This window comes from Sus scrofa, chromosome 14 (assembly GCF_000003025.6).
Source record: "Sus scrofa isolate TJ Tabasco breed Duroc chromosome 14, Sscrofa11.1, whole genome shotgun sequence".
NCBI classification, from domain to species: domain Eukaryota; kingdom Metazoa; phylum Chordata; class Mammalia; order Artiodactyla; family Suidae; genus Sus; species Sus scrofa.
In genome coordinates, this window is record NC_010456.5 from 87542180 (window position 1) to 87569784 (window position 27605).

Sequence of the window (27605 nt, forward strand, 5' to 3'; positions counted from 1 at the left end):
GGCCTACGCCAGAGCCACAGCAGTGCAGGATCCGAGCCGCGTCTGCAACCTTCACCACAGCTCACGGCAACGCCGGATCGTTAACCCACTGAGCAAGGGCAGGGACCGAACCTGCAACCTCATGGTTCCTAGTCGGATTCGTTAACCACTGCGCCACGACGGGAACTCCTCATTTTGTCTTTTTTTAAGGGTTGTTCATGCTGCATATGCAAGTTCCCAGGCTAGGGGTCGAATCGGAACTGTAGCTGCCATCCTACACCACAGCCATAGCAACGCAGGATCCAAGCCATGTCTGTGTCTTACACCACAGCTCATGGCAACACCAGATCCTGAACCCACCAGGCAAGGCCAGGAATCAAACCCACATCCTCATGGATACTAGTCAGGTTTGTTACCACTGAGCCATGACAGGAACTCCCATTTTCTCATTGTGAACTTCATTTTCTGGAAAGTAAGTTATAATGAAATATTCTGAACTTTCAAACTTTAAAGGAATTTGAACTAAAGAAAATAAAAGGATTAATAGTACTTTTATTCCTTTAATAATAAAATGTTACAGGAAAAAAACCCAAGAATTAGAGAAAATAACTTATAATTTCCTACGTCTTTATAGAATAGAGATCAATGGTTTAAGTACACAGTTCAATGTTTAAGTCAAATACTATCTATATAAAAGGAAAACAGATACTGCCACTTTTGGAACAAATGCACTGAGTATGAAATACTAAGACTACTCAAAAATTTCCATGGCAGAACAACATTCTACCTCACTTTTTAAGACACTTATCTTACTTCTTTTTATACCCCCAGCACCTAGCACCGAGAAATGCACCTAGTATGTGTTAAATAAAAACAATGACAGGGAAAAGCCAACTAAAACTGACCCTCCTCTATGTCCAGGCTCAGCCAAAACACACTCAACTTCAACAACTCTTTGGATCACTAACTTGGGAGCTATGGCTAGCAGTGGCTTTTTACTTCTTCACTTTGGCCAGCATCCCTCATCCATGGGCCAATGATTCCCCCCCCCGCCCAGGCTTCACATTTATCTATGTTCCAGGTTTCTAGTCCATGAAAATATAATGAATCTCATACTGCTATATTGATGACCAGATCCCAGGACAGTCAATGAATCCCCAGACACAGAACAAAGGTAACCATGGGTAAAACAATTTGACAGAAAAATAAGCTACTTCATGAGAGTGAATTCTAACTGCTAGAGAAGGTTACTGAGAAGGAGCATCTGTTCTTGGGTGAGAGGTGGAACACCTGTCCTTTTAAAATCTCAATTATACAATTCTGTTTTTAAGTTGACAATCTATATAACCTTGTTTTATTTTTAAAAATGAGTTTATAACTATAAAAACTACACAACTTTAAAACTGCAGCTTTACACAACTTTAATAAAGCTAAATATATAACCATGATTTATACTGATAACCAAATTTTAATCCAATTAATTACCCAGAAATCCACTACCCTGTGTCATACTGAATGACAGAAGGGAAGAAAAAAATGAAGTTCAAAATGTTCCTTTGAGAGTCAAACAAAAGACAGGACCAGATGGGCCCAGCATTAAACCATAGGGAAATGATGAAAGTGAAGGTATAAATATTTGAGAATTCAAGCTGAGATCGACATAGTTAGTTTCATCAATGACCCAGTAGCAGTCTTAACCAGCACAATATGACAACCAAAACCCAAGGTAAAATATAACCCTCCAAGCACTGAAGGTTAGTTGGGATGATTATACAGATAATTCCCTTAGGAAGTGAGCAAAATAGGCAGCAGCTAAGTGGAAAATTGGAACTCATACAAAAAGCAGGGCAGGCAGAAGAAATGACCTAGGTTTATTAGCACATATATGATAACCAGAAATAATGGAATTCAGAGAAACTATAGCCAATGACTAGAAACAGGATAAAAAAAAAGGTACTAATATTAGTAAACGATCGATAAAACCATGCACAGAAGCAGTAAGTACTTAAAAACAGATGTTTCATCCTAATCCCTCAAACCTTATCTTTACTTTTCTACCTTGCAAGTGACAACTTTTTTGAATAAACATTTCAAATATATCCTTACCAGAAACTTTTCTTTACTCTCATCTTATTTCTGCCACATGTGTTCATCCAGCCAGCCCTTAATCTTGTTATGAACAACCCTTCTCTATATCCCTGGTGAGGTGTTAGGGAAAATTCTCAATGCCAGCAAGCTTAAAAAGTTAAGGTTTTCTAACACGGGTCAGGAGGAAGAGGGAAGAGGGACCTCTTAGCTAGTGGCATGAAAGCTGAGGAGATGGCCTATGTGGTCAGGAAACTGGCTACAGACATGAGGACTGAGCAAATACGTAAATGTATTTAGGGTAATGGGAACCAAGCTAATCACTGGCAAAGAGAAGTAAAATGTGGAAAGCAAGAAGGCTAGAGTAAAACCTGTGATGTTGAACTAGAATTAGAGCTATCAGTGTGAACTCATGGCTCTAAATATACATATATATGAAATAAACGTGTGTTGTGTACATGTAAAAAAGAGAGAATGCACATATTCAAGCTTCTTTGCTTTGTTGACTCAAACAAGGCCTAGAAGCAATGATACCCCAGAAAAAAGACCATATCTAGTAACTAGATTTTATTTCTAAAGATCATTCTCGGAGTTCCCGTCGTGGCGCAGTGGTTAACGAATCCGACTAGGAACCATGAGAGTGCAGGTTCGATCCCTGCCCTTGCTCAGTGGGTTAACAATCCGGCGTTGCTGTGAGCTGTGGTGTAGGTTGCAGATGCGGCTCGGATCCTGCGTTGCTGTGGCTCTGGCATAGGCCGGCGGCTACAGCTCCAATTCGACCCCTAGCCTAGGAACCTCCGTATGCCGCTGGAGCAACCCAAGAAATAGCAAAAAGACCAAAAAAAAAAATCTTTAAAAAAAAAAAGATCATTCTCCACTAAAAGAAAACAGGGATCCTTGGCAAAATGGCTGATTTCCAAGTCTGGGAATGTATGACCATCTTAGTGTGTCATTAGTACAGAAAGAGAAATTGTAGAACATGTTAGAAGCCAATTTGAGGAATTCAAGCTGTGGTGCAGTGGGTTAATAATCCAGCTCACCGCTATGGAGGCACTGGTTTGATCCCCAGCCCAGCACAGCGGGTTAAGGATCTGGCATTGCTGCAGCTGTGGCACAGGCTGCAGCTCCAGCTTAAATTTGATACCTGGCCCAGGAACTTTCCTATACTGTAGATGCAGCAGAAAAAGAAAAAGGTAAAGGAAAAAAGCCAGTTTGAAAAAAACACCTACGGGCCAAATCTAAGAATATCTTGAGAATTGAAATGATAGTAACAAATGAATGAATAAAACAGAAATCCATGTTCATACTGACAAAGAAATATATATAATTGAATATATTATATACAGTGTATAATGAATACATACATACATACATATTTACATATATTCTTTTTTTTTTTTTTTTGTCTTTTTGCCTTTTCTAGGGCCGCTCCCACAGCATATGGAGGTTCCCAGGCTAGGAGGCTAATCGGAGCTGTAGCTGTCGGTCTACGCCAGAGCCATAGCAATGCAGGGTTCAAGCCGAGTCTGCAACCTACACCACAGCTCACAGCAACGCCGGATCCTTAGCCCACCGAGCAAGGCCAAGGATCAAACCCACAACCTCATGGTTCCTAGTCAGATTCATTAACCACTGAGCCACAACATGAACTCCTGTACATATTCTTATATACATGAAAGGGAGGAAACCTACAGTAGAAGGCCAACTACTAACTACAGGGGGAATGATGTAATTAGAAAAAAAATTCAACAACTATCACAGTAAAGATCAATTTAGGCAAAAATCAATTCTAAAGCTAATGGGTAAAAGTTTGATAAGGAAAGCTGAGGAACCTGATAGACCCCAAGGATACTTTACATCAATAGTAACGGTACAAACTGACACTGTATGCCACCTTATAAGATACAGTGAGAACATTCATCTCTTCTGAGGTATTGCCACCAAATACACATAACCTAAATCCAATGGTGAGAAAACATCAGATGAGCACATATTGAGACATTCCGCAAATAACTTAATTCCTCAAAAATATTAAACACATGGATCGACTAGGAAAGACACAGATGTTCCAGAGTGAAGGAGGGCGGATGGAGACTTGCGACAACTAAATATAACCTGTGATTCTGAGTTGGATCATGGGCTCTTTGTCCAGAAGACTGAGGCGGGGGTGGGGTGGGGGGGTGGGGGGGTAGTATCTGTTTTGCCATATAAAGACCATTATTGAAACAACAGGTAAAATGGAATGGGACTGAATTATTGTACCAATATTATTATTAGTTTCCTGGTTTTGATGGGTATACTATAGCTATATAGTAGAGCATTCTTGTTTCTAAAAGTACAAACCAAGGTATTTAGGAGTAATCAGCATCAAGTCTGTAACTTACTGTCAGGTCACACATACACACACAAAACCTGGGGAGGGGGGAGAAACATGGATCATTTTGACCCCCACAGAACATTTAGTAATGTCCAAGAGATTTCTTGGTTGAAAGGGGGGTGTGAAGAGGGGCAGAGAGGACTAGCATCTGGTGGGTAAGGCCAGAGATGTTGCTAAATATTCTCCAGTGTACAGGACTACCCTCCACAACAAAGATTCATTCAAACCACAACATCTGTGTTAAGGCTAAGAAACCCTGATAGAGGAAAATTTGCCACTACAAGACATGGGCCACCACTATACCACACAAAAATGAGGTCATTGGTGCTTTTAATGATTAGAGAAGACTCAGACACTCCCAGTGACCTATCCACTAGAGGAGGGTATTTCTATTATAACAGAAAAATGGAACAACCACTGAGAACATTTCCTACACCCACCTACCTAGTGACCACCCCCCTTTCCTTTCTCTCTAGAGATTTGGGGGATAACCTACATTAAAAACTCCTTGGAGAATTGAGCTTATCTCATCTTTACATAGAAAACATGAATCCTAATTTCTTATATATATGAAACATCTATTCTTTCCACTGTATTAATTTATAAGTGCTTAAAACTTTGATCTCATTTATTTCCTCTATTCCTTTACACCCATCAAAACTCAGGTAAAATCACTGATATTTGTTTCTCAATGGTCTGCTCCCTTTTTCAACAACTCTTAAGTAGTCTTTTAGCTGTCTTAAAGACAAATGGATGACCTATTTCTTCTAAGAGCTAGGGATTTTTATACTGCTTAATTTCTTGTTGCTCTCTTCCTGAAGTAGGCTTCTAAATTCTTTACCTAGATATTTTCATAAGGATATATAACTCCACAGGATCTAAAACATTTTTTATTACTTTTTATTAAAGTACTATAACACTCAGGATCAAAGTCTCATTTTTGAAGCTTACTAATCCACCAAAGCAGTAGTAATATCTAAGTGAAAGAATTCTGACATAATTTCTCTTAAAAAGGATTTTGGCAAACCTTTTAACAGGAGATTAAAAAGAAAATTAAAACATTTATTGAAGCCTCTTCAGGACTATTGTTTTAAGGCAGAGCTTTACCTATATTACATCTTTCAAATGAGTCCAATCTCACAACTCTTTTGGTTTCATAATTAATAAATAATTCTCTTAATTTTCCTCTGACAACAGTAAATAGGTCTTCTGTCTACTTGGTTGCATGACCTGATTTACTTTAGGCCAGAAAGATTCCTTCATAATCAGGTCAAGTACATGTACACTGCTGCCTTCTAAGCCATGTTGGTAACAAAGAAATAAATTCAATATTAAATTTAAAACTAAGTTTAAAAAGTGATCACAAGTACAAATGAATACTGAATTAACATGTGCAAAATAAAAATTATTTCAAGGAGTTCCTGCTGTGGCTCAGTGGTAATGAACCCGACCAGTATCCATGAGGATGCGGGTCCCATCCCTGGCCTAGCTTATTGAGTTAAGGATCTGGTATTGTCGTGAGCTGTGGTATAGGTCACAGACACAACTTGGATCCCGAGTGGCTGTGGCTGTGGCACAGGCCAGCAGCTGTAGCTCCAGTTCCACCCCTAGCCTAGGAACTTTCATATGCCGCAAATACAGGCCTAAAAATAATAGTAATATATATATTATTTCAAAACATCATTAGTAAAATAATTTAAAGACAAAAAGAACTGTTAAGAATTCTTTGAGTTCTTGTTGTGGGGCAGCACAAACAAATTTGACTAGTACCCATGAGGATGTGGGTTCGATCCCTGCTCTTGTTCAGGGGGTCAGGGATCCAGCATTGCCACGAGGCGTGGTTTAGGTTGTAGACGGGGCTCGGATCCCAAGTTGCTGTGGTTGTCGCATTGGCCGGCAGCTGTAGCTACAATTCAACCCCTAGCCTGGAACTTCCATATGTCACAGGTGCAGCCCTGGGGAAAAAAAAAAACCCTTAAATCTCACTCAGTGTATTTACTATTCAAAGATACTGGTATTGTAGGAGTTTCCGTCGTGGCGCAGTGGTTAACGAATCCGACTAGGAACCATGAGGTTGCGGGTTCGGTCCCTGCCCTTGCTCAGTGGGTTAACGATCCGGCGTTGCTGTGAGCTGTGGTGTAGGTTGCAGACGCGGCTTGGATCCCGCGTTGCTGTGGCTCTGGCGTAGGCCGGTGGCTACAGCTCCAATTAGACCCCTAGCCTGGGAACCTCCATATGCCGCGGGAGCGGCCCAAGAAATAGCAACAATAACAACAACAACAAAAAAGACAAAAGACAAAAAAAAAAAAAAAAACAAAAAAACAAAGATACTGGTATTGTAATTTAAAAAGTAATATATGCTGTAGAATAAAGCAAGAAAGCTAAATACAAACTTCTGATATGTTAAATTTGAAATGAAACTATCCATATGAACTCAGTTTATTTTTCAACATGTTTCATAGCTCTCTGTCCAGTGAAAGAGTCTAGAAGCAATGAAAACACCCAGCACTCAGATCTGGGTTTCTAATTACTACTCCCCACAAAATGAACTAAAGATCCTTAGATAAATGAATGATTCCATGATTGAAAGTACAAGATGAATGTGGGTCATCTGTTGTACAAAAAGTAAAATAAGTGCTCAAAGATGAAGGGATTACATAAGAAGGACATAAAAAAAGGCTCGAAATGGCTCATTCTAGCCAAATCTATTACAAATACATTTAATAAATAACAGTTGAGTCTACAGTGATAGTAATAGGGAGGGGGTAGGGATGATGAGAAAGAAAACTTCTATTTACAAAATCCTAATTATTAAATGTAGAATAAACAACAATTAGAAAACTCACTGTTCTGTAGCTATCAGCATAATAAGTGATGCAGGCAAAGATCAACAGTGGATCCTACTGCATAGCAAAAGGAACTATATCCAATCTTTAATGATAGAACATGATGGAAGATAATAAGAGAAAAAGAATGTACATATAACTGGGTCACTTTGCTGTAGAGCAAAAACTGACACAACACTGTAAATCAACCATACTTTAATTTTAAAAAATTTAAAAACAAACAATGGATGCTAAAATAATGGCATAAAACCATAATGGGGAACAGAATATTCACCTGGTGTCAAAGTAACACCCAGAAGCTTACTAATTAAATTAAAAAAGGAAAAACATGATTTTTGGAGCGATCCAGTGACCATTATCTTCAATAGGTGGTCAAAGAATACTAAGTGGAATAACCAGGTATTACACAGCTTCTGACGTGCCACAATATACACAACATTACTTTGAGGAATTCTTGCCAAATTATGTTCAACTTGAGCCTAATCAAACGTGTAGACTTAGCTTCCAGTGTTTTATGACATCCTATTACTTCAATATAGTGGAGTAACAACTTACATCAACAGGAAACAATCAGATAAATTCTGAATGTGAAACATTCTACAAGACAAATATCCTGGGCTCTTAAAGAAATTAAATCAGTGCCATGAAGAATTTTAAAAAGATGAGAGGACTGTACAAGATTAAACAGACATAATAAGTAGGAAGTTCCTGGGTGGCACAGCAGGTTAAGGATCCAGCTTTGTTGTAGGTCTCGACTGTGGCACAGTTCCATCCCTGGCCCTAGAATTTCCATATGCCCTGGGTGCAGCCAAAATAAATAAATAAATAAATAAATAAATAAACTAACTCTGGGCTTGAGACATAACACGTAAATGGTTATAGTTTTGGGGAAAATAGCTAAAAGACAATTTGGAGACAACCGAGGAAAACTGAATATGGACTAGACATCAGGTTACACCAAAGAATTACTAATTTTCTTAGGTATTATAATCATAACCATAGTTAGGTATGAGACTATCTTTTTACTTAAGAAAAGCATTCTATCTACAACTCAACATCTTACTTTTAAATATGACAGAGAAGATGTAACATAATACACACACATATAGGGGAGGAGGGGAGAAAAAAGACTGTGTGTAATTACAACTTTTTTTTTTTTTTTGCTTTTTAGGGCTGCACCTGCGGCATACGGAAGTTCCCAGGCTTGGGGTCGAATTAGAGCTACAGCTGTTGGCCTACGCCAGAGCCACAGCAACTTGGGATCCAAGGCGTGTCTTCGAACTATACCGCAGCTCACAGCAATGTCGGATCCTTAACCCACTGAGCGAGGCCAGGGATTGAACCTGCATTCTCATGGATCCTAGTTGGGTTCGATAACCACTGAGCCACGAAGGGAACTCCATGACAAATTTTTTTTCAAAGGGGAATCAATCTAGGTAGATAAATATTGATAAATATAACATATAATCAAAAGCTCTTTGGGATTCTCAATAAATTTTTTAAGACTGTAAAGTAGTCCTAAGACCAAAAAATTTGGTAACTGTTACAGTAGAAATCAACACATGCCATACAATAATCAAAGCCTCATCTAAGCACTAAGGGCTATAGACATTACACAACACTACCCTGGCTCCTCGTTCCAGAGCAAGTTAACTCTCCTGAATTCAGCGTTAAGCACTTTCTTTTGTGGTTAGGGAGTGGGCACCAAGGGGGTTCAAAAGTAAAACGCAATCATTTTGAAAAGATTCCCAACTGGCTCTTCACAGAGGTAAAAGAAAAAAAATAAAACAAGGCCATAAAACACACACTCATTCTTTAGTTGCTTAAAAGTACGTCTATCTACTCAAAAAGTCAACAGTTTCTAACTGCAATTTTCAGTGACAAAACTAACAGAGGAGTTCCCATTGTGGCGCATTGGAAATGAATCCGACTAGAAGCGATGAGGTTGTGGGTTTGATCCCTGGCCTCGCTCAGTGGATTAAGGATCCTGCGTTGCCATGAGCTATGATGAAGGTCGAAGACGCAGCTCGGATCTGATGTTGTTGCAGCTGTGGTGTAGGGCCAGTAGCTGTAGCTCCAATTCAACCCCTAGCCTGGGAACCTCCGTATATTGTGGGTGCAGCCCTAAGAAGACAAATAAAAAAGATAAGGTCAAGTAAAATATTCTCAACACCTATGCTGGACCATATTAAAATGACTTATACAATCCATAAGAATGAAGCCAGACCCTTTACACTATATATAAAAATCAACTCAAAATGGATGATCTGAATGTAAAACCTAAAACTATAAAATTTAGTAGAAAATACAGAGGAAAACCTATATGACATCCAATTTGACAATGATTTCTTGGATATGACACCAGAAGCACAGGTAACAAAAGGAAAACCTAGATAAACTGGACTTTGCTGAAATTAAAGCATATTAGCAAAGTAAAGAGACAACTCAAAGAAAGAATAGGAGAATCTATGTGCAGATTATATATCTAATAAAGCATTAATATCTAGAATATATTAAGAACTCCTAAAACTAAACATTAAAAAGCCAAACAACTCAATTCGAAAATGGACAATGAACAGACATTTCTGCAAAAAAGATATACAAATGTCCAAATTCTTAGAAAGGTACAATCTTTCATGACTAAACCAGGAAGAAATAGAAACGATAAATGGACCAATCACAAATCTGAAATTAAAAATTTAAAAACTTCTAACAGGAGTTCCTATTGTGGCTCAGTGGTTAACGAATCCGACTAGCAGGTTACGGGTTCGATCCCTGGCCTCACTCAGTGGGTTAAGGATCCAGGGTTGCCCTGAGCTGTGGTGTAGGTCGCAGACACAGCTCGGATCCCATGTTGCTGTGGCTCTGGCATTGGCCGGCAGCTACAGCTCCAATTAGACCCCTAGCCTGGGAACTTCCATAAGCTGCAGGTACAGCCCTAGAAAAGACAAAAAGACAAAAACAAACAAAAAAACAAACAACTTCTAACAAACTAAAGTCCAGAACCAGATGGTTTCACAGATGAATCCTATCAAAAATTTAGAGGAATTCCCATTGTGGCTCAGTGATTTCGAACTCAACTAGTATCCATGAGGATGCAAGTTCGACCCCTGGCCTTGCTCAGTAGATTTAGGATCCAGCATTGCCACAAGCTCTGGTGCAGGTTGGAGACATGGCTCAGATCCCACATTGCTTTGGCTGTTGCATGCCAGCAGCTACAGCTCCAGTTCGACCCCTAGGCCTGGGAACTTCAATATGCCTCAGGTGCAGACCTAAAAGAGAAAAAAAAAAAATTAGAGAAAAGTTAACACGTATCTTTAAAACCACTCCCAAAAAAAAAAAACTGCAGAGGGAAGAACACCCCAAACTCATTCTATGAAGCCACCATCACCCTGATACCAAAACCAGACAAAGATACCACAAAAAAAGAGAATTACAGGCCAATATCACTCATGAACATAGATGCAAAAATCCTCAACAAGATACAAGCAAACCAAACCTAGAAATACATTAAAAGGATCATACACCATGATCAAGTGGATTTATCCCAGGGATGCAAGGATTTTTCAATATCTGCATATCAATCAGTGTGGTACACCATATTAACAAACTGAAGAATAAAAACTACATGATCCTCAATAGATGCAGAAAAAGCTTTTGACAAACTCCAACATGCATTTCTGATAAAAATCCCTCAGAAAGTGGGCACAGAGGGAAACTACCTCAACATAATAAAAGCCATATATGACAAAACCACAGCTAACATCATTCTCAACATTGAAAAGCTGAAAGAATTCCTGCTCTCACCACTTCTATTCAACATAGTTTTGGAAGTCCTAGCCACAGCAATCAAAAAAAAGGAAAGAAAAGGAATCCAAATTGGAAAGAAAAAAGTAAAACTATCACTGTTTGCAGATAACATGGTACCCCACCTAGAAAATCCTAAATATGCTACCAGAAAACTGTTACAGCTCATCAATGAATTTGGATACAAAATTAATACACAGAAATCAACTGCATTTCTATATACTAACAATGAAAAATTAGAGAAATTAGGGAAACAATCCCATTTACCACTGCATCAAAAATAAAATATCTAGGAAAAGAGACTAAAAACCAGGACTCAGAAAACTGTAACACGTTGATGAAAGAAATCAAAGATGATATAAACAGATGGAAAGACATACCATGCTCTTGGACTGGAAGAATCAGTATTGTCAAAATGAGTATACTACCCAAGGCAGTTCATAGAGTCAATGCAATCCCTATAAAATTACCAATGTCATTTTTCACAAAACGCGATAAAAAAAATTTTTAATTTGTATGGAAACACAAAAGACCCTGAAAAGCCAAACCAATCCTGGAAATGAAAAATGGAGCTGAAGGAATCGGGCTCCCTGACTTCAGACTACACTACAAAGCTAGAGTCATCAAAACAATACAGTACAGACACAAGAACAGAAATATAGATCAATGGAACATGATACAAAGCCCAGAAATAAACTCAAGCACTTAAGATCAATTAATCTATGACAAAGGAGGCAAGAATTTACAATATCAAAAAGACATTATCTTCAATAAGTGGTGCTAGAAAACTGGACAGCCTGCATGCAAAAGAATGAAATCAGAACTTTCTCTAACATCATACACAAAAATAAACTCAAAATGGATTAAAGATCTAAACGTAATACCAGATACTATAAACTCTTAGAGGAAAACACAGGCTTAACACTCTCTGATATAAATTGCAGCAATATCTTCTGCAATCCACCACCTAATGATAATAAAAACAAAAACAAATGAGACCTAACTAAACTTAAGTTTTTGCACAGCAAAGGAAACCATAAAACAAAACAAAAAGACAACCCACAGAATAGGAGAAAATATTTGCAAATGAAGCAACTGACAAGGGATTAATCTTCAAAAAATAAAGAACACCTCATGCAGCTCAATACCAAAAAACAACCCAATCAAAAAAATGGACAGAAGATCTAAATAAACTTCTCCAAAGACATACAGATGGCGAAAAAACACATGAAAAGATGCTCAAGGAGTTCCCGTTGTGGCGCAGTGGTTAACGAATCCAACTAGGAACCATGAGGTTGCGGGTTCGGTCCCTGCCCTTGCTCAGTGGGTTAACGATCCGGCGTTGCCGTGAGCTGTGGTGTAGGTTGCAGACGCGGCTCGGATCCCGTGTTGCTGTGGCTCTGGTGTAGGCCGGTGGCTACAGCTCCGATTCAACCCCTGGCCTGGGAACCTCCATATGCCGCGGGAGCAGCTCAAGAAATAGCAACAACAACAAAAGACAAAAGACAAAAAAGACCAAAAAAAAAAAAAAAAAAGATGCTCAACATCACTAATCATTAGAGAGATGCAAATTAAAACTATTATGAGGTACCACCTTATACCAGCCAGAATGGCCATCATGAAAAAGTCTACAAATAATGCTGGAGAGGGTATGCAGAAAAGGAAACCCTCTTACACCGTTGGTGGGAATGTACAGAGGTGCAACCACTATGGAAAACAGTACACAGCTTCTTCAAAAAACTAAAAAGAGAACTACCATATAATCCAGCAATTCCACTCCTGGGCATCTATCCAGAGAAAACCATAATTCAAAAATATACATGCATCCTAAAGTTCACTGCAGCACTATTTACATTAGCTAAGACATGGAAGCAACCTAAATGTCATCAACAGAGGAATGAATAAAGAAGATGTAATACACATACACAATGAATTTTTTTTTCTTTTGCCTTTTAGGACTACACTCGAGGCATAATGGAGCTTCCCAGGCTAGGGGTCAAATCAGAGCTACAGCTGCCAGCCTATGCCACAGCTACAGCAACACAAGATCAGAGCCGCATCTGCAACCTACACCACAACTCACAGCAACATCAGATCCTTAACCCACTGAGTGAGGCCAGGGATTGAACCCGAAACTTGGTAACCCATGGTTACTAGTTGGATTTGTTTCTGCTGCGCCACAATGGGAACTCCATATACAATGAGGTATTACTTGACCATAAAAATACAATGAAATAATGCCATCTGTAGTAACATGGATGGACCTAGAAATTATCATACTAAGTGAAGTTAGTCAAACAGTGAAGGACAAACATCATATGATATCACCTATACGTGAAATCCTAAAAAAAAAAAAAAAGGATACAGATACTTTTTTGCATCACAGACTTTGAAAAACTTAGGTTATCAAAGGGGACCATGGTACTGGCACGTGCACACTGAGGTATATAGAACAATTGGCCAACAGGGACCTTCTGTATAGCACAGAGAACTCTATCCAGTATTCTGTGATGAGCTATGTGGGAAAAGACTCTGAGAGAAAATGGGTATGTGTATATGTATGACTGAGTCACTTTGTTTAACAGTAAACGTTATCACAACCTTGTAAATTAACTACAACAAAACTGAAAAAAAGAAGATATACAAACATCTAGTAGGTACATAAAAAGATGCTCAACATCACTAGTTAGGAAAATGCAAATCAAACCACAATAAGATACCATTTCACACACATTAGGACAAGTATTATCCAAAAAAAACAAAAGAAAACTCAGAAAATAACAAGAGTTGGTGAAGATGTGGAAAATTGAAACCCTTATGCACTGCTGACGAGAATATAAAAATGGTATGAAGTGGAAAACAGTTTCACAGTTAACCTAGGGATCCAAATCAAGTGAAACCAAGGACTCAAATCACCAAAATAACAACCCAGGTGTCCATCTACAGATGAATGGATAAGCAAAATGTGGTATATACACACAATGGAATATTATTCAGCCACTAAAAAGGAACAACACTTTGGCATATGCTACAACAGGGGTGGATCTTGAACACAATGCTTAGTGAAATAAGGCAGACACAGAAAGACAAATACTCTGATTACACTTATATGAGGTATCTAGAATAAGGAACGTTTTAGATATAGAAAGTAAAATAGTAATTACCAAGGGCTGGGTAGGTCAATGGTAGTGTTACTATTTAATGAATGAAGTTATTGTTTAATGGGTACAGTGTTTTTGTTAGAGATGATGAAAAGTTTTGGGTTTTGATAACGGTGGTAGTTACAAATACTGTGAATCTATTTAATGTTATGGAATTGTACAGGTGCATATAGTAAACATCATGTATGTTTTACCACACTTCAAAAAATGGTTACAATGTTTTTCAAAAATGACTTAAATAGGAGTTCCCGTCGTGGCACAGTGGTTAACGAATCCGACTAGGAACCATGAGGTTGAGGGTTCAGTCCCTGCCCTTGCTCAGTGGGTTAACGATCCGGCGTTGCCATGAGCTATGGTGTAGGTTGCAGACGTAGCTCGGATCCCGCGTTGCTGTGGCTCTGGTGTAGGCCGGTGGCTACAGCTCCAATTCAACCCCTAGCCTGGGAACCTCCATATGCTGCGGGAGCAGCCCAAGAAATAGCAAAAAGACCAAAAAAAAAAAAAGACTTAGATATATCCTTTGAAAGGCAAAATTTAGTTGTCATGATGTTTGTTGTAATTTTTAAATAAAAAAATTAAGAGTTGGGAGTTCCTGTCGTGGTTCAGTGGTTAATGAATCTGACTAGGAACCATGAGGGTTCGATCCCTGGCCTTGCTCAGTGGGTTAAGGATCGGGCATTGCCATGAGCTGTGGTGCAGGTTGCAGATGTGGCTCGAATCCCATGCTGCTGTGGCTCTGGAGTAGGCTGGTGGCTATGCCTCCAATTCGACCCCTAGCCTGGGAACCTCTAATATGCCGCAGGAGCCGCCCAAGAAATGGCAAAAAGCCAAAAAAAATTAAGAGTTGAGCCCTCCAACATTAAATAATACAAATCACTGTTAATGTTTTACTTACCCGTTTGGGGCCACTAAAAATCTTTCTGGTATTTTCCTTTGATTTATCTCCTTGTTTATTTGGAGGCTTCTTCACACTTTCAGGCACACCAGGCAAGTCCTCTGTAAAATCCAAGTTTTCTGAAATGGTAATCAAAACTAGCTAGCTTTCTATTATTTCAAATTATCTACCAGACAACCTATAAACATTTTGGGGAGAAAGGTATACTGTGGGGAGAAAAAAATAAAGGAATAAAAGCTCCACATAGTTGACAAAATATTCCCAGTATTACTAAATTTCATTCTCCCATGCTCACCCCTTGCCTGTCACCTACTCTAAAAGAAAACCAGAAACCTAGTTGTTGTGTATGTGCTCCAGTTTTACTGCCAAAATTAATTATTTTCCAGAATATTTGTTCTTCAAATTATATAAAGTTCTTCTTATATAAAGTTCATATAACTGCTAGATATCTATAGACACTGACGCTGGTATGGTCTAGTTTAAACACACACACATATACATACCATTAGGTGGTATCTACCTGTACTATTTTTCCAGAATTTAAGTACACTGAATCACACTTGCCTTTAAAGAATGCCTACTTACATCTACAAAAGTCACATTTAAAAAAAAAAAAAAAAGGATATAGTTATCCTTAGCAAAAGACATAGAATGACCTAGTACAATGTAGTTCAGTCGTTTGTGGATATACATTCCCACAAAACTAACCAAAGTATTAATTTCCAAATGGTTGTAATTTTTCTGACCGAAACCAAAAAATAAAGAAAAAAGAAAATAAAAAAATAAACTTTTCTCTATTCCAATCCTTAAAAATGATTGCTATTCATACAATATATGAAGACTCAGATTCCAACCTTCTTATTTTAAAGCTTAAAAAGTTTATTGTTTTAAAATATAAATTTCAGCCACAGATTCTGACCTGCAGATTAGGATAATTTGCTATCAAGGTTAGCATAAGAGTCAAGTAGCTTCTGGCAGGAATGGAGCTCAGGTTTCATTACATAATTAACTTATCATCCTCCTGAGAAAGCAAATGTAAAGCTGTTTGCCCCGTCAAATCTCAAGTGATGAGCAAGGCTGCAGCAAACTTCAGTTCTCCAGAAGAGATTCAAAACATTGGATAAATTCTGAAACTTATTTATGCACATGATTCTAATCTAGCAAAACTATTTTTAAGCCAAATAAAGCAAAATGGTATGACATACTTTACAAGAGAACCTATATGTATGAATACTATGATAATTTTAATTCACCATAATAACTCTTCTACGACCTTAAAAGGACAAAAGCTTTATTTAACAAGTAAACTGTTAAGGAAAACTGTACTGGTTAAATATAAATAAAGATAGCCCCTGTGTCCCAGAGGCTTTCACACTGAGGCTTCCTCACTCAATACTCAATCCACTTCACAAAGCCCTTGTCAAGTAATGACTTGTTCAGAGCAAAGCCAACCTATTTCTTTCCTTTGTCTCTCACAGTGGAGACTACCAACTCCTCAAAGGCGGAGTCATTACTGATTCTACTATCTATCTTAAAGTGCAAATTAATTTTTCACTGGTAAGAGTGTATAAATACTTAATCAGCACTTTTCAATAGTATTAACTCAATTTAAGAGAGTGATTCTTTTTTTTCTTTTCCGGTCACATCCATAATATATGGAAGTTCCCTGGCCAGGGACCAAATCTGAGCTGCAGCTGCAACCTACGCAACAACTGTAGCAACACCAGATCCTTAACCCACTGCACAGGCCCAGGAATCAAACTGGCACTGCCACAGAGACAATGCTAGATTCTTAAACCTGCTGCACCACAGCGGGAATTCCAAGTGAGTGATTCCAAAGATTAAGATTTAATCTTAACTTTATAAGTTTAAAATTTCTTTAGAACATTTTTAACATTAGCTGATTAGTTTTGAGACAACTACAAAGGCTTTATTTCAATGTTCCCATATTTCCCTCATTATAACCATTTAATATCAACAGCATACTAAATGACCAGAATCTATCCTTATGTCTCCACTGCATTTGGTTTTTCGAAGTTGAAAAACCTGTAGACACAAGAACACACACACACACACACACACACTTTAAAAACTCAACTGCTAATGGTGGAAATAAAATACAAACATGAAAAGACTCTTCCATTTACAAGTTGGTTCCTAACAAAGTGGAACTTTATTAACATTTAAAGTGCTGTATCTTTGGATAAGGTAATCTTTGACTCTAAATAGGTACTTCTATTAAAATTAAACATGGTAACAAACTAAAATTGATTATCTAGGAGGAAACTAAGTAGCTGTTATTTAAGCCTGAAAAACCTATTTACTTGCAATAATTTTTTTTAAGTCTTACCTGCATTATTAGTACTAGACTGACTGTCCTGGGAATTATCATTGCTTTCTGGAGGAGGCTGCAAGGAGGGTGATGGAGCTGTTTTAGTTCTTTTTTTGCTTGTCTTTCTTTCCACTTGACAGTCATCATCTTCATCATCTTCACTTTCACTGAGATCATCAAAGCCAAAATACTTAATTTTGTAATTAGAACTCCCAGAACCTCCTTCATCACCTCCTGTATCATCATGATCTTCAAAACCAAAAAATTCAAGTTTAACATCCTTTTTAGATTTAGTATTACTAGGTCGAAATCTAGTAGTGGTCTTAGATGTTGCAATGTCTGCCTTTTTTCTTAACCGGCCAGCTTCTCCCAAATCTGCAGGAGTTGATGCAGTGAACTCATCCATACTGCGTTCCATAGTATCCTGTATGGTAACATTACAAACTGACAAGCAAGATGGATGCAAAACAGTATAATCTCTAGTCCGTCCAACTGTCCCCCTAAAACTGGTCCCACAACTTACACTGCCTTTCTTTGCCTGATTCAGGCCATCTTTACTTGATTCACTGTTTGCTTTGGCTGAGGCCTGACTGGTGCCGTCCATTAGCTTATCAAAACTTGATGCTCCTTGTGAGGATTTTGCTTTATTGGCCCTACAGTACGTCCTACAGTTACTCGGCCTAAGAACACTTTGCATGATGTCTTCCTCAATGGCTTCATTTAGATTTTCCAATCGATTTTTTAAATCCTCATCCTTCATCTCCAAAACAGGACCACTATCCAAACTTAAAACACAATCTTCTGATCTGATATCTTCAAAATCATTATCCCATTCATACAAACCAGTTCTTATAGATCCCTTGATTGGAGATGTTTCTGATGGAGATTCTGATCTTTTTCCATGCTGGGAGTTCCAAGTATCATTGGTTTCCTTGATTTCATCAGCTCTGTATCCAGAAGCCACTGTAGTTTCTGCACTGGGTTTCTTAGTACTGTCTTCAGCATTTTTGTAAATATGGTGACTATTCTTTTCATGTTCTTCACTAAAGCTCTCCACTTTATCTATAAAAATGAAAAATAAGTCAAGGATAAAAACATGAATGACATCAATGTAAAAGTTAAATAAAAAGGACAGTTGCCTAATTAATAGCATAGTCAATTAATTTTGAAATAACTGCAATAACTTTCAATTTTAAAGAAATAAATGTTTACATATTTGACATCTCCCCTTCTACCTTTTCAGTGTGCAGGTCTCATGTCTTCTAGTGACCCCTCCCTAGGCATCCAAGTCCCTTAAAATTGTTACCCTAAACTCATGGGATTTCAACAATGTTAAAGATCAATTCAGAATGAAACTCAACCAAACCTTCTCAGAGGTACTATGGATTTTTGAGATAAAAATGCTTATATTAAATTTAGGAGACAAAAACAAACAAAAAAAACAGAGTTCCTGTCGTGGCTCAGCAGTAACAAACCCAACTAGCTTCCATGAGGATGCGGGTTAGATCACTGGCTTTGCTCACTGAGTTAAGGACCTGGCATTGCCGTGAGCTATGGTGGAGGTCACAGATGTGGCTCCACATTGGATCCCAAGTTGCTGTGGCTATAGCATGGGCTGGCATCTGTAGCTCTAATTCGACCCCTAGACTGGGTACTTCCATGTGGCATAAGTGCAGCCCTAAAAAGACAAAAAGTAAATAAAAAATTTTTTAGTAAAACCTAAGTGTAACACAATAAATGTCTGTATTTCTTTGGAGTAGCACTGCCCATATGGCATGCCACTCTGCCTAGAAATCTGTTTCAGGATCAGTTACTTTAGCTATTTCTGCTTTCGGTTCTTTCTCCTAATCCTAAAAGCCATATAACTTCAAAGGTTTTTTTGTTTTGTTTTGTTTTGTTTTTGGCCACACCTGTGGCATGCAGAAGTTACTGGGCCAGGGACTGGATCCAAGCCATAGCAGTGACAATGCCAGATCCTTAACTGCTAGGCCAACAGGAAACTCCCTAAGGCTTTTTTATTTTTAAAAAGTGGCTCTGATGCCTCAGTAAAGTAGCTACAGTGGCCATTTATCCGTATCACCCAGTGGTAAATCTTAAACTGCCTGTTTGTTTTGCACCTGGGGAATTCATTTTTGTTGTCTTTAATTTTTATCATCACATTTTTTTAATCTTTCTAAATGAGAAGTGGAAATATGATTCAAACTAATATTACAATTAATTATCCAAGCACTTATTAGCAGAAAAACCAAGGCAAAACGTTTATGCCAAAAAATAAAATTACAAAAAACAGTTTCCACCGTGGTATAGTGGTTTAATGATTCAGCTTGTCTCTGTGGAGGCACCAGTTTGATCCGTGGCCTGGTGCAGTGGGTTAAGGATCTACTATTGGTACAGCTGCGGCACAGGTCATAGCTCCGGCTCACATTCAATCCCTATCCCTGGAACTTCCATATGCAGAGGGGGTGGCTGAAAAAGAAAACAAACAAATGGGAGTTCCTGCCATGGTGCAGTAGAAACAAATGTGACTAGGCACCATGAGGTTGCGTATTCGTTCCCTGGCCTCGCTCAGTGGGTTAAGGATCTGGCAATGCCGTGAGCTGTGTGGAATAGGTCGCAGATTCGGCTTGGATCCTGCATTGCTGTGGGTGTGGCGTAGGACAGCAGCTGTAGTGTAGGACAGCAGCTGTAGTTTCGATTAGACCCTAGCCTGGGAACCTCCATATGCCTCAGGTGCAGCACTAAAAAGCAAAAACAAACAAACAAAAAACACCTATATTTAAGAAAAGCCATTTACAAATCTCAATTAATAAACCACTAAGAACAAAGGTCCTGCTGTATAGCACAGGAAAACTATATCTAGTCACATGCGATGGAACACGATGGAGAATAATGTGAAAAAAACAATGTATATATATATATATATGTATAATTGGGTCCCTTCGCTGTACAGCAAAAAAAGACAGAACACTGCAAATCAACTATAATAAAATTTAAAAAAAAAGCAAAGTAATGTTTTACATGAATTCACCGACGATTTTTAATGCTACCCAACAGGTGTAAATAAAATTTATATTTACTTACTTTTAGAAGTATCTAACTTTTCTTCCCCTTTTTAAGGTTGCACCAGCGGCATGTGGAAGTTCCTGGGGTCAAATCACAACTGCGGCTGCCACCCTACACCACAGCCACGGCAACACCAGATATGAGCCACATCTGTGCCCTACACCACAGCTTGCAGCAACATCGAATCCTTAAGCCACTGAGCAAAGCCAGGGATTGAACCTGCAGTCTCATGGACACCATGCTGGGTTCTTAACCCACTGAGCCACAACAGGAATTCCAAAAGGCATCTAATATATAGGTACACCTGCCAAAGACAAGGAACTATGGCTTTCATAATCTCAGAAGTACCAATCACTAGGAATTCCCACTGTAGTGCAACAAGATCAGCAGGGTCTCTGTAGCATCTAGAGGACCCAGGTTTAATCCGCAGCTCAGCACAGTGGGTTAAAGGATCCAGCACTGCCACAGCTGCAGCATGGGTCACAACTGCAGCTCAGATCTGATCCCTGGCCCAGGAACTCCAAATGCTGGGGGGTGGAGGTGGGGGTGTGAGAAGTACCAATCACTAAGCATAAGATACCAAAAAGCAAAGAATTAAAAACTGACTCTAACATCTGATACTATCTTAAAGGGTGCAGAAGCAAAGCCAAGCCTAAAAAAATAATACTACTGCTTTTATTTATTTATTTTTTTTGGCCACACCTGTGGCATACCGGAAGTTCCTGGGCCTGGCAGGGATCAAACCCATGCCACAGCAGCAACCCAAGCCACTGCTGTACCACAAGAGAACTCCACCACTGGTTTTGTTACAAGTGGAAAAAGCAGTAGTAACTGAATCTGACTCTTTTGTTGCCCTAATCAAACTAGCTCTGTAGAGGCTCAGGCAAGACCCTAACTTTGGGAATTTTCCTGAGAGCTCCAACTTCCTCCTGTGTTCAAAAGGGAAGCCACTGACCAAGACTACTTTACAGCACTAAAGGAGTTTGTTTCCTAATAAACAGCTATGGGAATCCTTTGTATGCATTGCCACACCAAAGTCTATGCGATGTCAACAAATGCTATACCACACCATTTTTATAGTTATATAGCATTCTATTGCCTTAATGTCACAAAACCTATTTAAGCTGTTTCTAATTGTTTTATGTAACATCCTTCTGACTCAAAAAGTTTATGTTAACAGTAAATTTTATTAGGAGCTTCCTGCTGTGGCACAGTGGGTTAAGGATCAAGCAATGCCACAGCTGTGGCGTAGGTCACAGCTGTGGCTCCAATGTGGTTCACATTCAAGTCCTGGCCTGGGAACTTTCATATGTCACACATGCAGCTGGAAAAAATTTTAAAAACTACTACAAGTCTGCTTAAAATGATTGCTTTCTATACAGTCCTTCACCATTTAGTTCTTCAACAACTATTCTTAACCATACCTTCAGAAGAGAGAGCAAACTTATCTTGTCCTAAAATGCACAACAGCAACTGCATTCGACTGACCACCTTCCTTAAATATCCCAGCTTCTATGTCAGATAAAATCATTTTATAGCTCAAAACATCAAGATGGAGGGGAAAAAAGGAAATAAAAATTTTTTTTTTAACAAAAAAAGATTATTCTGTTTTCATCTAAACCAGCTATATGCTACTTAACTGGCTAAAATGAACTTGGGCAGTGATTAACGAATCCGACTAGGAACCATGAGGTTGCAGGTTCGATCCCTAGCCTTGCTCAGTGGGCTAAGGATCCGCGTTGCTGTGAGCTGTGGTGTAGGTCGCAGACATGGCTCGGATCTCGAGTTGCTGTGGCTGTGGTGTAGGCCACAGCATTGGCCCAAGAAATGGCAAAAGGACCAAAAAAAAACAAAGTTTGGACAATTTCTTCATCTGAAAAATGAGTTAATAAAACCTGTCTTAAGAGCAAGTGGAATAGACAAAAGAAGATAATGTACCTAAGATATTTGCAGGATATAGAGCACCACACAAATGCAAATTAGCAGAGTTATTACAACTCTGCTACAGTATAGGATATATTTTTAATAATCTTTTAGTGAGACATTCTTTTCTTTTTTTAGGGCCATACCCGCAGCTTATGGAAGTTCCCAGGCTAGGTAGGGGTTGAATCAGAGCTTGCAGCTGCCAGCCTACACACCACAGTCACAGTAATGCCAGATCTGAGCTGCATCTGTAACCTACACCATAGCTCATGGCAACATCCAATCCTTAATCCACTGAGTGGGGCCAGGGAATCGAACCCATGTCCTCATGGATACCAGTCAGGTTCGTTACCTCTGAGCCACAACGGGAACTCCAGTGAAACCTTCTTTAGTGGAATCTAACCTGTAAGTTCACCAATATTTCCTTAGGTCCCGAGTCTATCAGCTTTAAGCAAGGACTCCAAAACTACAGTCTAAGGCCTAAACCTAGAGGGTAAAGACTGGTTATGTAGAAAGCTTTCAGTTGAAGACTCCCCACCATCATCTGCAAAAATACTTTAAAAATACCTTTTTTTTTTTTTTTTTTGTCTTTTTGCCTTTTCTTGGGCCGCTCCCACAGCATATGGAGGTTCCCAGGCTAGGGGTCGAATCAGAGATGTAGCCACCGACCTACGCCAGAGCCACAGCAACTCGGGATCCGAGCCGCGTCTGCAACCTACACCACAGCTCACGGCAACACCGGATCATTAACCCACTGAGCAAGGGCAGGGACCGAACCCGCAACCTCAGCAACCTCATGGTTCCTAGTCGGATTCGTTAACCACTGCGCCACGATGGGAACTTCTAAAAATACCTTTTAACATCACTAAATAGGTATTCAATCTTTTGTATGTTAGGCCACACACTAGAGAATAATTTAGCATAATAAAGACTACATGGGGGAGTAGTCTTTTGGGAGAGGCACACCTGCAGCATGCGGAAATTTCCAGGCCAGGGACTGAATCTGTACCACAACTGTGACAACACGGGATTTTTTTTTTTTTTTTTTTTTTTTTTTTTGGTCTTTTTGCCTTTTCTAGGGCCGCTCCCGTGGCATATGGAGGTTCCCAGGCTAGGGGTTGAATCGGAGCTGTAGCCACCGGCCTACGCCAGAGCCACAGCAATGTGGGATCTGAGCGTGTCTGCGACCTACACCACAGCTCACGGCAACGCTGGATCGTTAACCCACTGAGCAAGGCCAGGGATTGAACCTGCAACCTCAGCGTTCCTAGTCAGATTCATTAACCACTGCACCATGACAGGAACTCCAGGATCCTTAATTCACTGTGCCACAAGGGAACTTCCAGTGTTCTTAATTTTGAAAGGAAATAGATGACACTCTCAAAAAAACAAAAACATTATCAACACTTGCAGTAATTAGAATATACATGGTTTTATAATGGAAAATAAACAGATGAAATGATTTAAGGCTTCCATGGGTTAAAGTGAACTCTTAGACGTATTTAACAAGTGGGAAGGAGGTTTGATCAGTTTTAGCAATAGATTTCATGGGTTCTGCAAATCTTGTGAAACTGAAAAAAATGTCTGTGCACACATTTTCAGGGAGAGTATCTATAATTTTAGCAAGTTTTCAAACACTCCAAACTATAGTTTTTAATTGGTAAAGGATAAGAGAAGGAGAGAAATATCTGTGGGAAATTGTGTATGTTAATCATAGAATTTCAATGCTGGATCCTTAACCCACTGAGTAAGGCCAAGAATCAAACCCACATCTTCATGGTCACTATGTTGGGTTCTTAACCTACTGAGTTACAATGGGAACTCCCATTTTTCTATTTTTTATTTCTTTTCTTTGTCTTTTTAGGGCTGCACTCACGGCATATGGAGATTTCCCAGGCTGGGGGTCTAATCGGACCTGTAGCTGCTGGCCTACACCACAGCTCACAGCAACGCCAGATCCTTAACCCACTGAGTGAGGCCAGGGATTGAACCCACATCCTCATGGATACTAGTCCCATTTGTTTCTACTGCTTCACAATGGGAACTCCTATAGGCATTCTTTACATAGTTTTAATACTCCCCCCTACTCTGGTCTGGTAGTTCTCTTAAATAGTGTTTTTTTAATGGACATTAGGGGATTTTTTGCTTTTTAGGGCTGCACCTGCAGCACATGGAATTCCCAGACTAGGGGTTGAAATCAGAGCTGCAGCTGCCAGCTCATGCCACAGCCACAGCAACGCAGGATCCTAGCTACATCTGTCACCTACACCACAATTCACAGCAACTCTGGATCCTTAACCCACTGAACGAGACCACGGATTGACCCTGCATCCTCATGGATACTGGTTCAGTTTGTTACCACTGAGCCACAACGGGAATTCCTAGTTTTGTTTTTTGGGCCACATTTGTGGCATGTGGAAGTTCCCAAGCCAGGAATCGAACTCATGCCATAGCAGTAACAATGAAATATAAATATTCATTAAGGACACAGTAAGATCTCCTGTCATGGCGCAACAGAAACAAATCTGACTAGGAACCAAGAGATTGCAGGTTCAATCCCTGGCCTTGCTCAGTAGGTTAAAGATCTAGCATTGCCGTGAGCTGTGGCGTGGGTCACAGACACAGCTCAGATCTGGCACTGCTGTGGCTATGGCTTAGACCAGCAGCTGTAGCTCCAACTGGACCCCTAGCCTAGGAAATCTATATGCCACGGGTGCAGCCCTAAAAGTACTAAAGAAAAAAATAATAATAAAAATAAATTTTAAAAAAGAGTACAATAAATAGAACGGTCTAGTCATACAAAGAAATACTGCAAAGCAATAAAAATAATTAAAACTACATTTTTGTAGGAGTATATCATAGTACAATCACTACAGAGAGCAATCTGGTAATACTTTTTAGAATTAAGAATGAACATGTGAAATAAACAGACTGACCCTGAAGCAAGCAGTTTTATTTATTCCACAAACAATTTCCCATGAGTATGAATAACATAAGTAAAAAGTAAATTCACTACAACTTTGTTTCCCGATTTCTGCTTTCATAAACATCTATCAACAAGGAACTAATTAAATTAAATTATCATACAGCCACTTATCTGAATACTATGTAGCTGTTAGAAACAATGAGGCAGGTCTATATCATGTACAGCTATGGTTGCCCTTAGGGAAATGGATAACTAAAAGGCTAAAGGAAAAATCTTCCATATTTCTCAAATTTTATACTATCTATAAACAGTCTACTCAAAGGCCTAAAAAGTAAAAAATGACAAAGGGAAAAAGTACCTTAAACTGTAACAATGACACCATAGTTATCTTTTCTAGAGTCCTTACTGGTAAAGAATTATATTTATGTGTGAAATACAATGTCTGGAATCTGCCTCAAAACAATCCATGTTGAAAGGAAGCAGGTGGTGATAAAAATGAAACACTAGCTATGAATTGATGTTTACTAAAGCTGGATATACACAAACATCTGTACAACTGTATGCCGCTCTCTATATACAAACAGCATACATACTACTTCCACCTTTCTTATAAGAAAATAAAGATATTTCACTTTTTCACCAAATCCATCATTATATAAATGAAGAAAAGGTGGCCCACAGAGGCCAATGACCACAAAGGCTGCCAATTAAACCAATGACCAAGAAACCTCATAAAAAGAACCATATCAGAGTTCCTGTCGTGGCTCAGCGGAAACAAATCTGACTTGTATTCATGAGGACACAGGCCCAATCGCGGGCCTCAATCAGTGGGTTAAGGATCTGGCATTGCCATGAGCTGTGGTGTAGGTCGAGAACGCAGTTCAGATCTGGTATGGTTGTGGCTCAGGACAGCGGCTCAGCACTAATTCAGCCCCTAGCCTGGGAACCTCCATATGCTGCAGGTACAGCCCTAAAAAGACAGGAAAAAAAAAAAAAAAAAAGGAACCATATCAAGTTCTAATATACTATACTACTACTAACAGTGGCTGCTTAAATTTCAAACACTACACCAGATAAACCATCTTAACCCAAATTAATAGAAGAGGTTCAGGTGAAAAGGTAAAAGCTAATGTGTTGGGCAAACTGAAAATATGTAACACCATGTGCTGAAGACTACATTTAAACAAAACCTTTGACATCTAAGGAGACTACTGGAGACCACGAGCCATGATAAACAGCTGAGGTACCAAAAGTTTAACTTGGGGGAGGGGTGCATGTGTGCCATTATTAAAAGGCAGGCCGCCTCTAGATGTCTGAGTGGCTGTAATTACAGGGAATAAACTTACTCAATGTGCAGAAATCATTCAATTCATAGACACTATAAAGATTGACAAGCAGGGAGGTCCCATCGTGGCTTAGTGGGTTATGAACCTGACTGGTATCCATGAGGATGCAGGTTCGATCTCTGGCCTCACTCAGTGCGTTAAGGATCTGGTAGTGTTGTGAGCTGTGGTGTAGGTCAAAGACGCAGCTGAGATCTGGCGTGGCTGTGGCTGCAGTGTGAGCTATCAGCTGCAGCTCTGATGCGACCCCTAGCCTGGGAACTTCCATATGCCACAGGTGCAGCCCTAAAAAGAAAAAAAAAAAAAAAAAAAGAAAAAAAAAAGAAAAAAACCTGAGCACACATCACCAAAGAAACTACACTGATATGAAAAATACTCATCAGTCACTAGAGAAATTCAAAAGGCTGATTTCCTTACTATACTAAGGATTCTTACACATCAGTAAGTCCAATCAATGCCGCAGCAGAAAAAGCAGGTAGAGACGCATAGAGGCAATCAACAAAAAAAAATAGAATGAATAACTTAGGAAAAGATACTCAATATCATTCACAATTAAATATCAGAGCCTACAATGTTATATATTAATTATATCTCAATAAAGCTGGAAAAAGAAAGTAAAACAAAGTTGAACTGTATTTATACTTCCTAAGCCCTCGGTATGTGCCTGGTACTGTTCTACTTTCCATCTATTAACTTTTTTGATCTCATAGCAATCATTTGAGGTAGGTACTAGTACAAGTTCACAAACCTTTATCCACACTTCCAGCATCCCAAGAGCTCTGAAAACAAAGTTTTCTCATAACACTTTTTTTGGGGAAAATTCCCAGGCCAGCGATGGAACCCGCATCACAGTTGTAACCAGAGCCAC

At 39.1% G+C, this 27605-nt stretch overlaps 1 protein-coding gene across 4 annotated transcripts in view; it reads right to left on the reverse strand.

Annotated features, from left to right (window-relative positions):
* Positions 1–27605, reverse strand: part of WAPL (WAPL cohesin release factor) — a 96227-nt gene that overhangs the window by 49728 nt on the left and 18894 nt on the right. For 2 of the 4 annotated variants that reach the window (XM_013990453.2, XM_021073752.1), the window contains exons 3-4: positions 17501–18544; positions 15151–15269 (exon numbers count right to left, since the gene is read on the reverse strand). In XM_013990453.2, the coding sequence (XP_013845907.2) occupies positions 15151–15269; positions 17501–18544 (1163 nt within the window). The remainder of the gene's footprint in view (positions 1–15150; positions 15270–17500; positions 18545–27605) is intronic. The other 2 variants (XM_021073753.1, XM_021073751.1) reach the window with 1 other exon arrangement.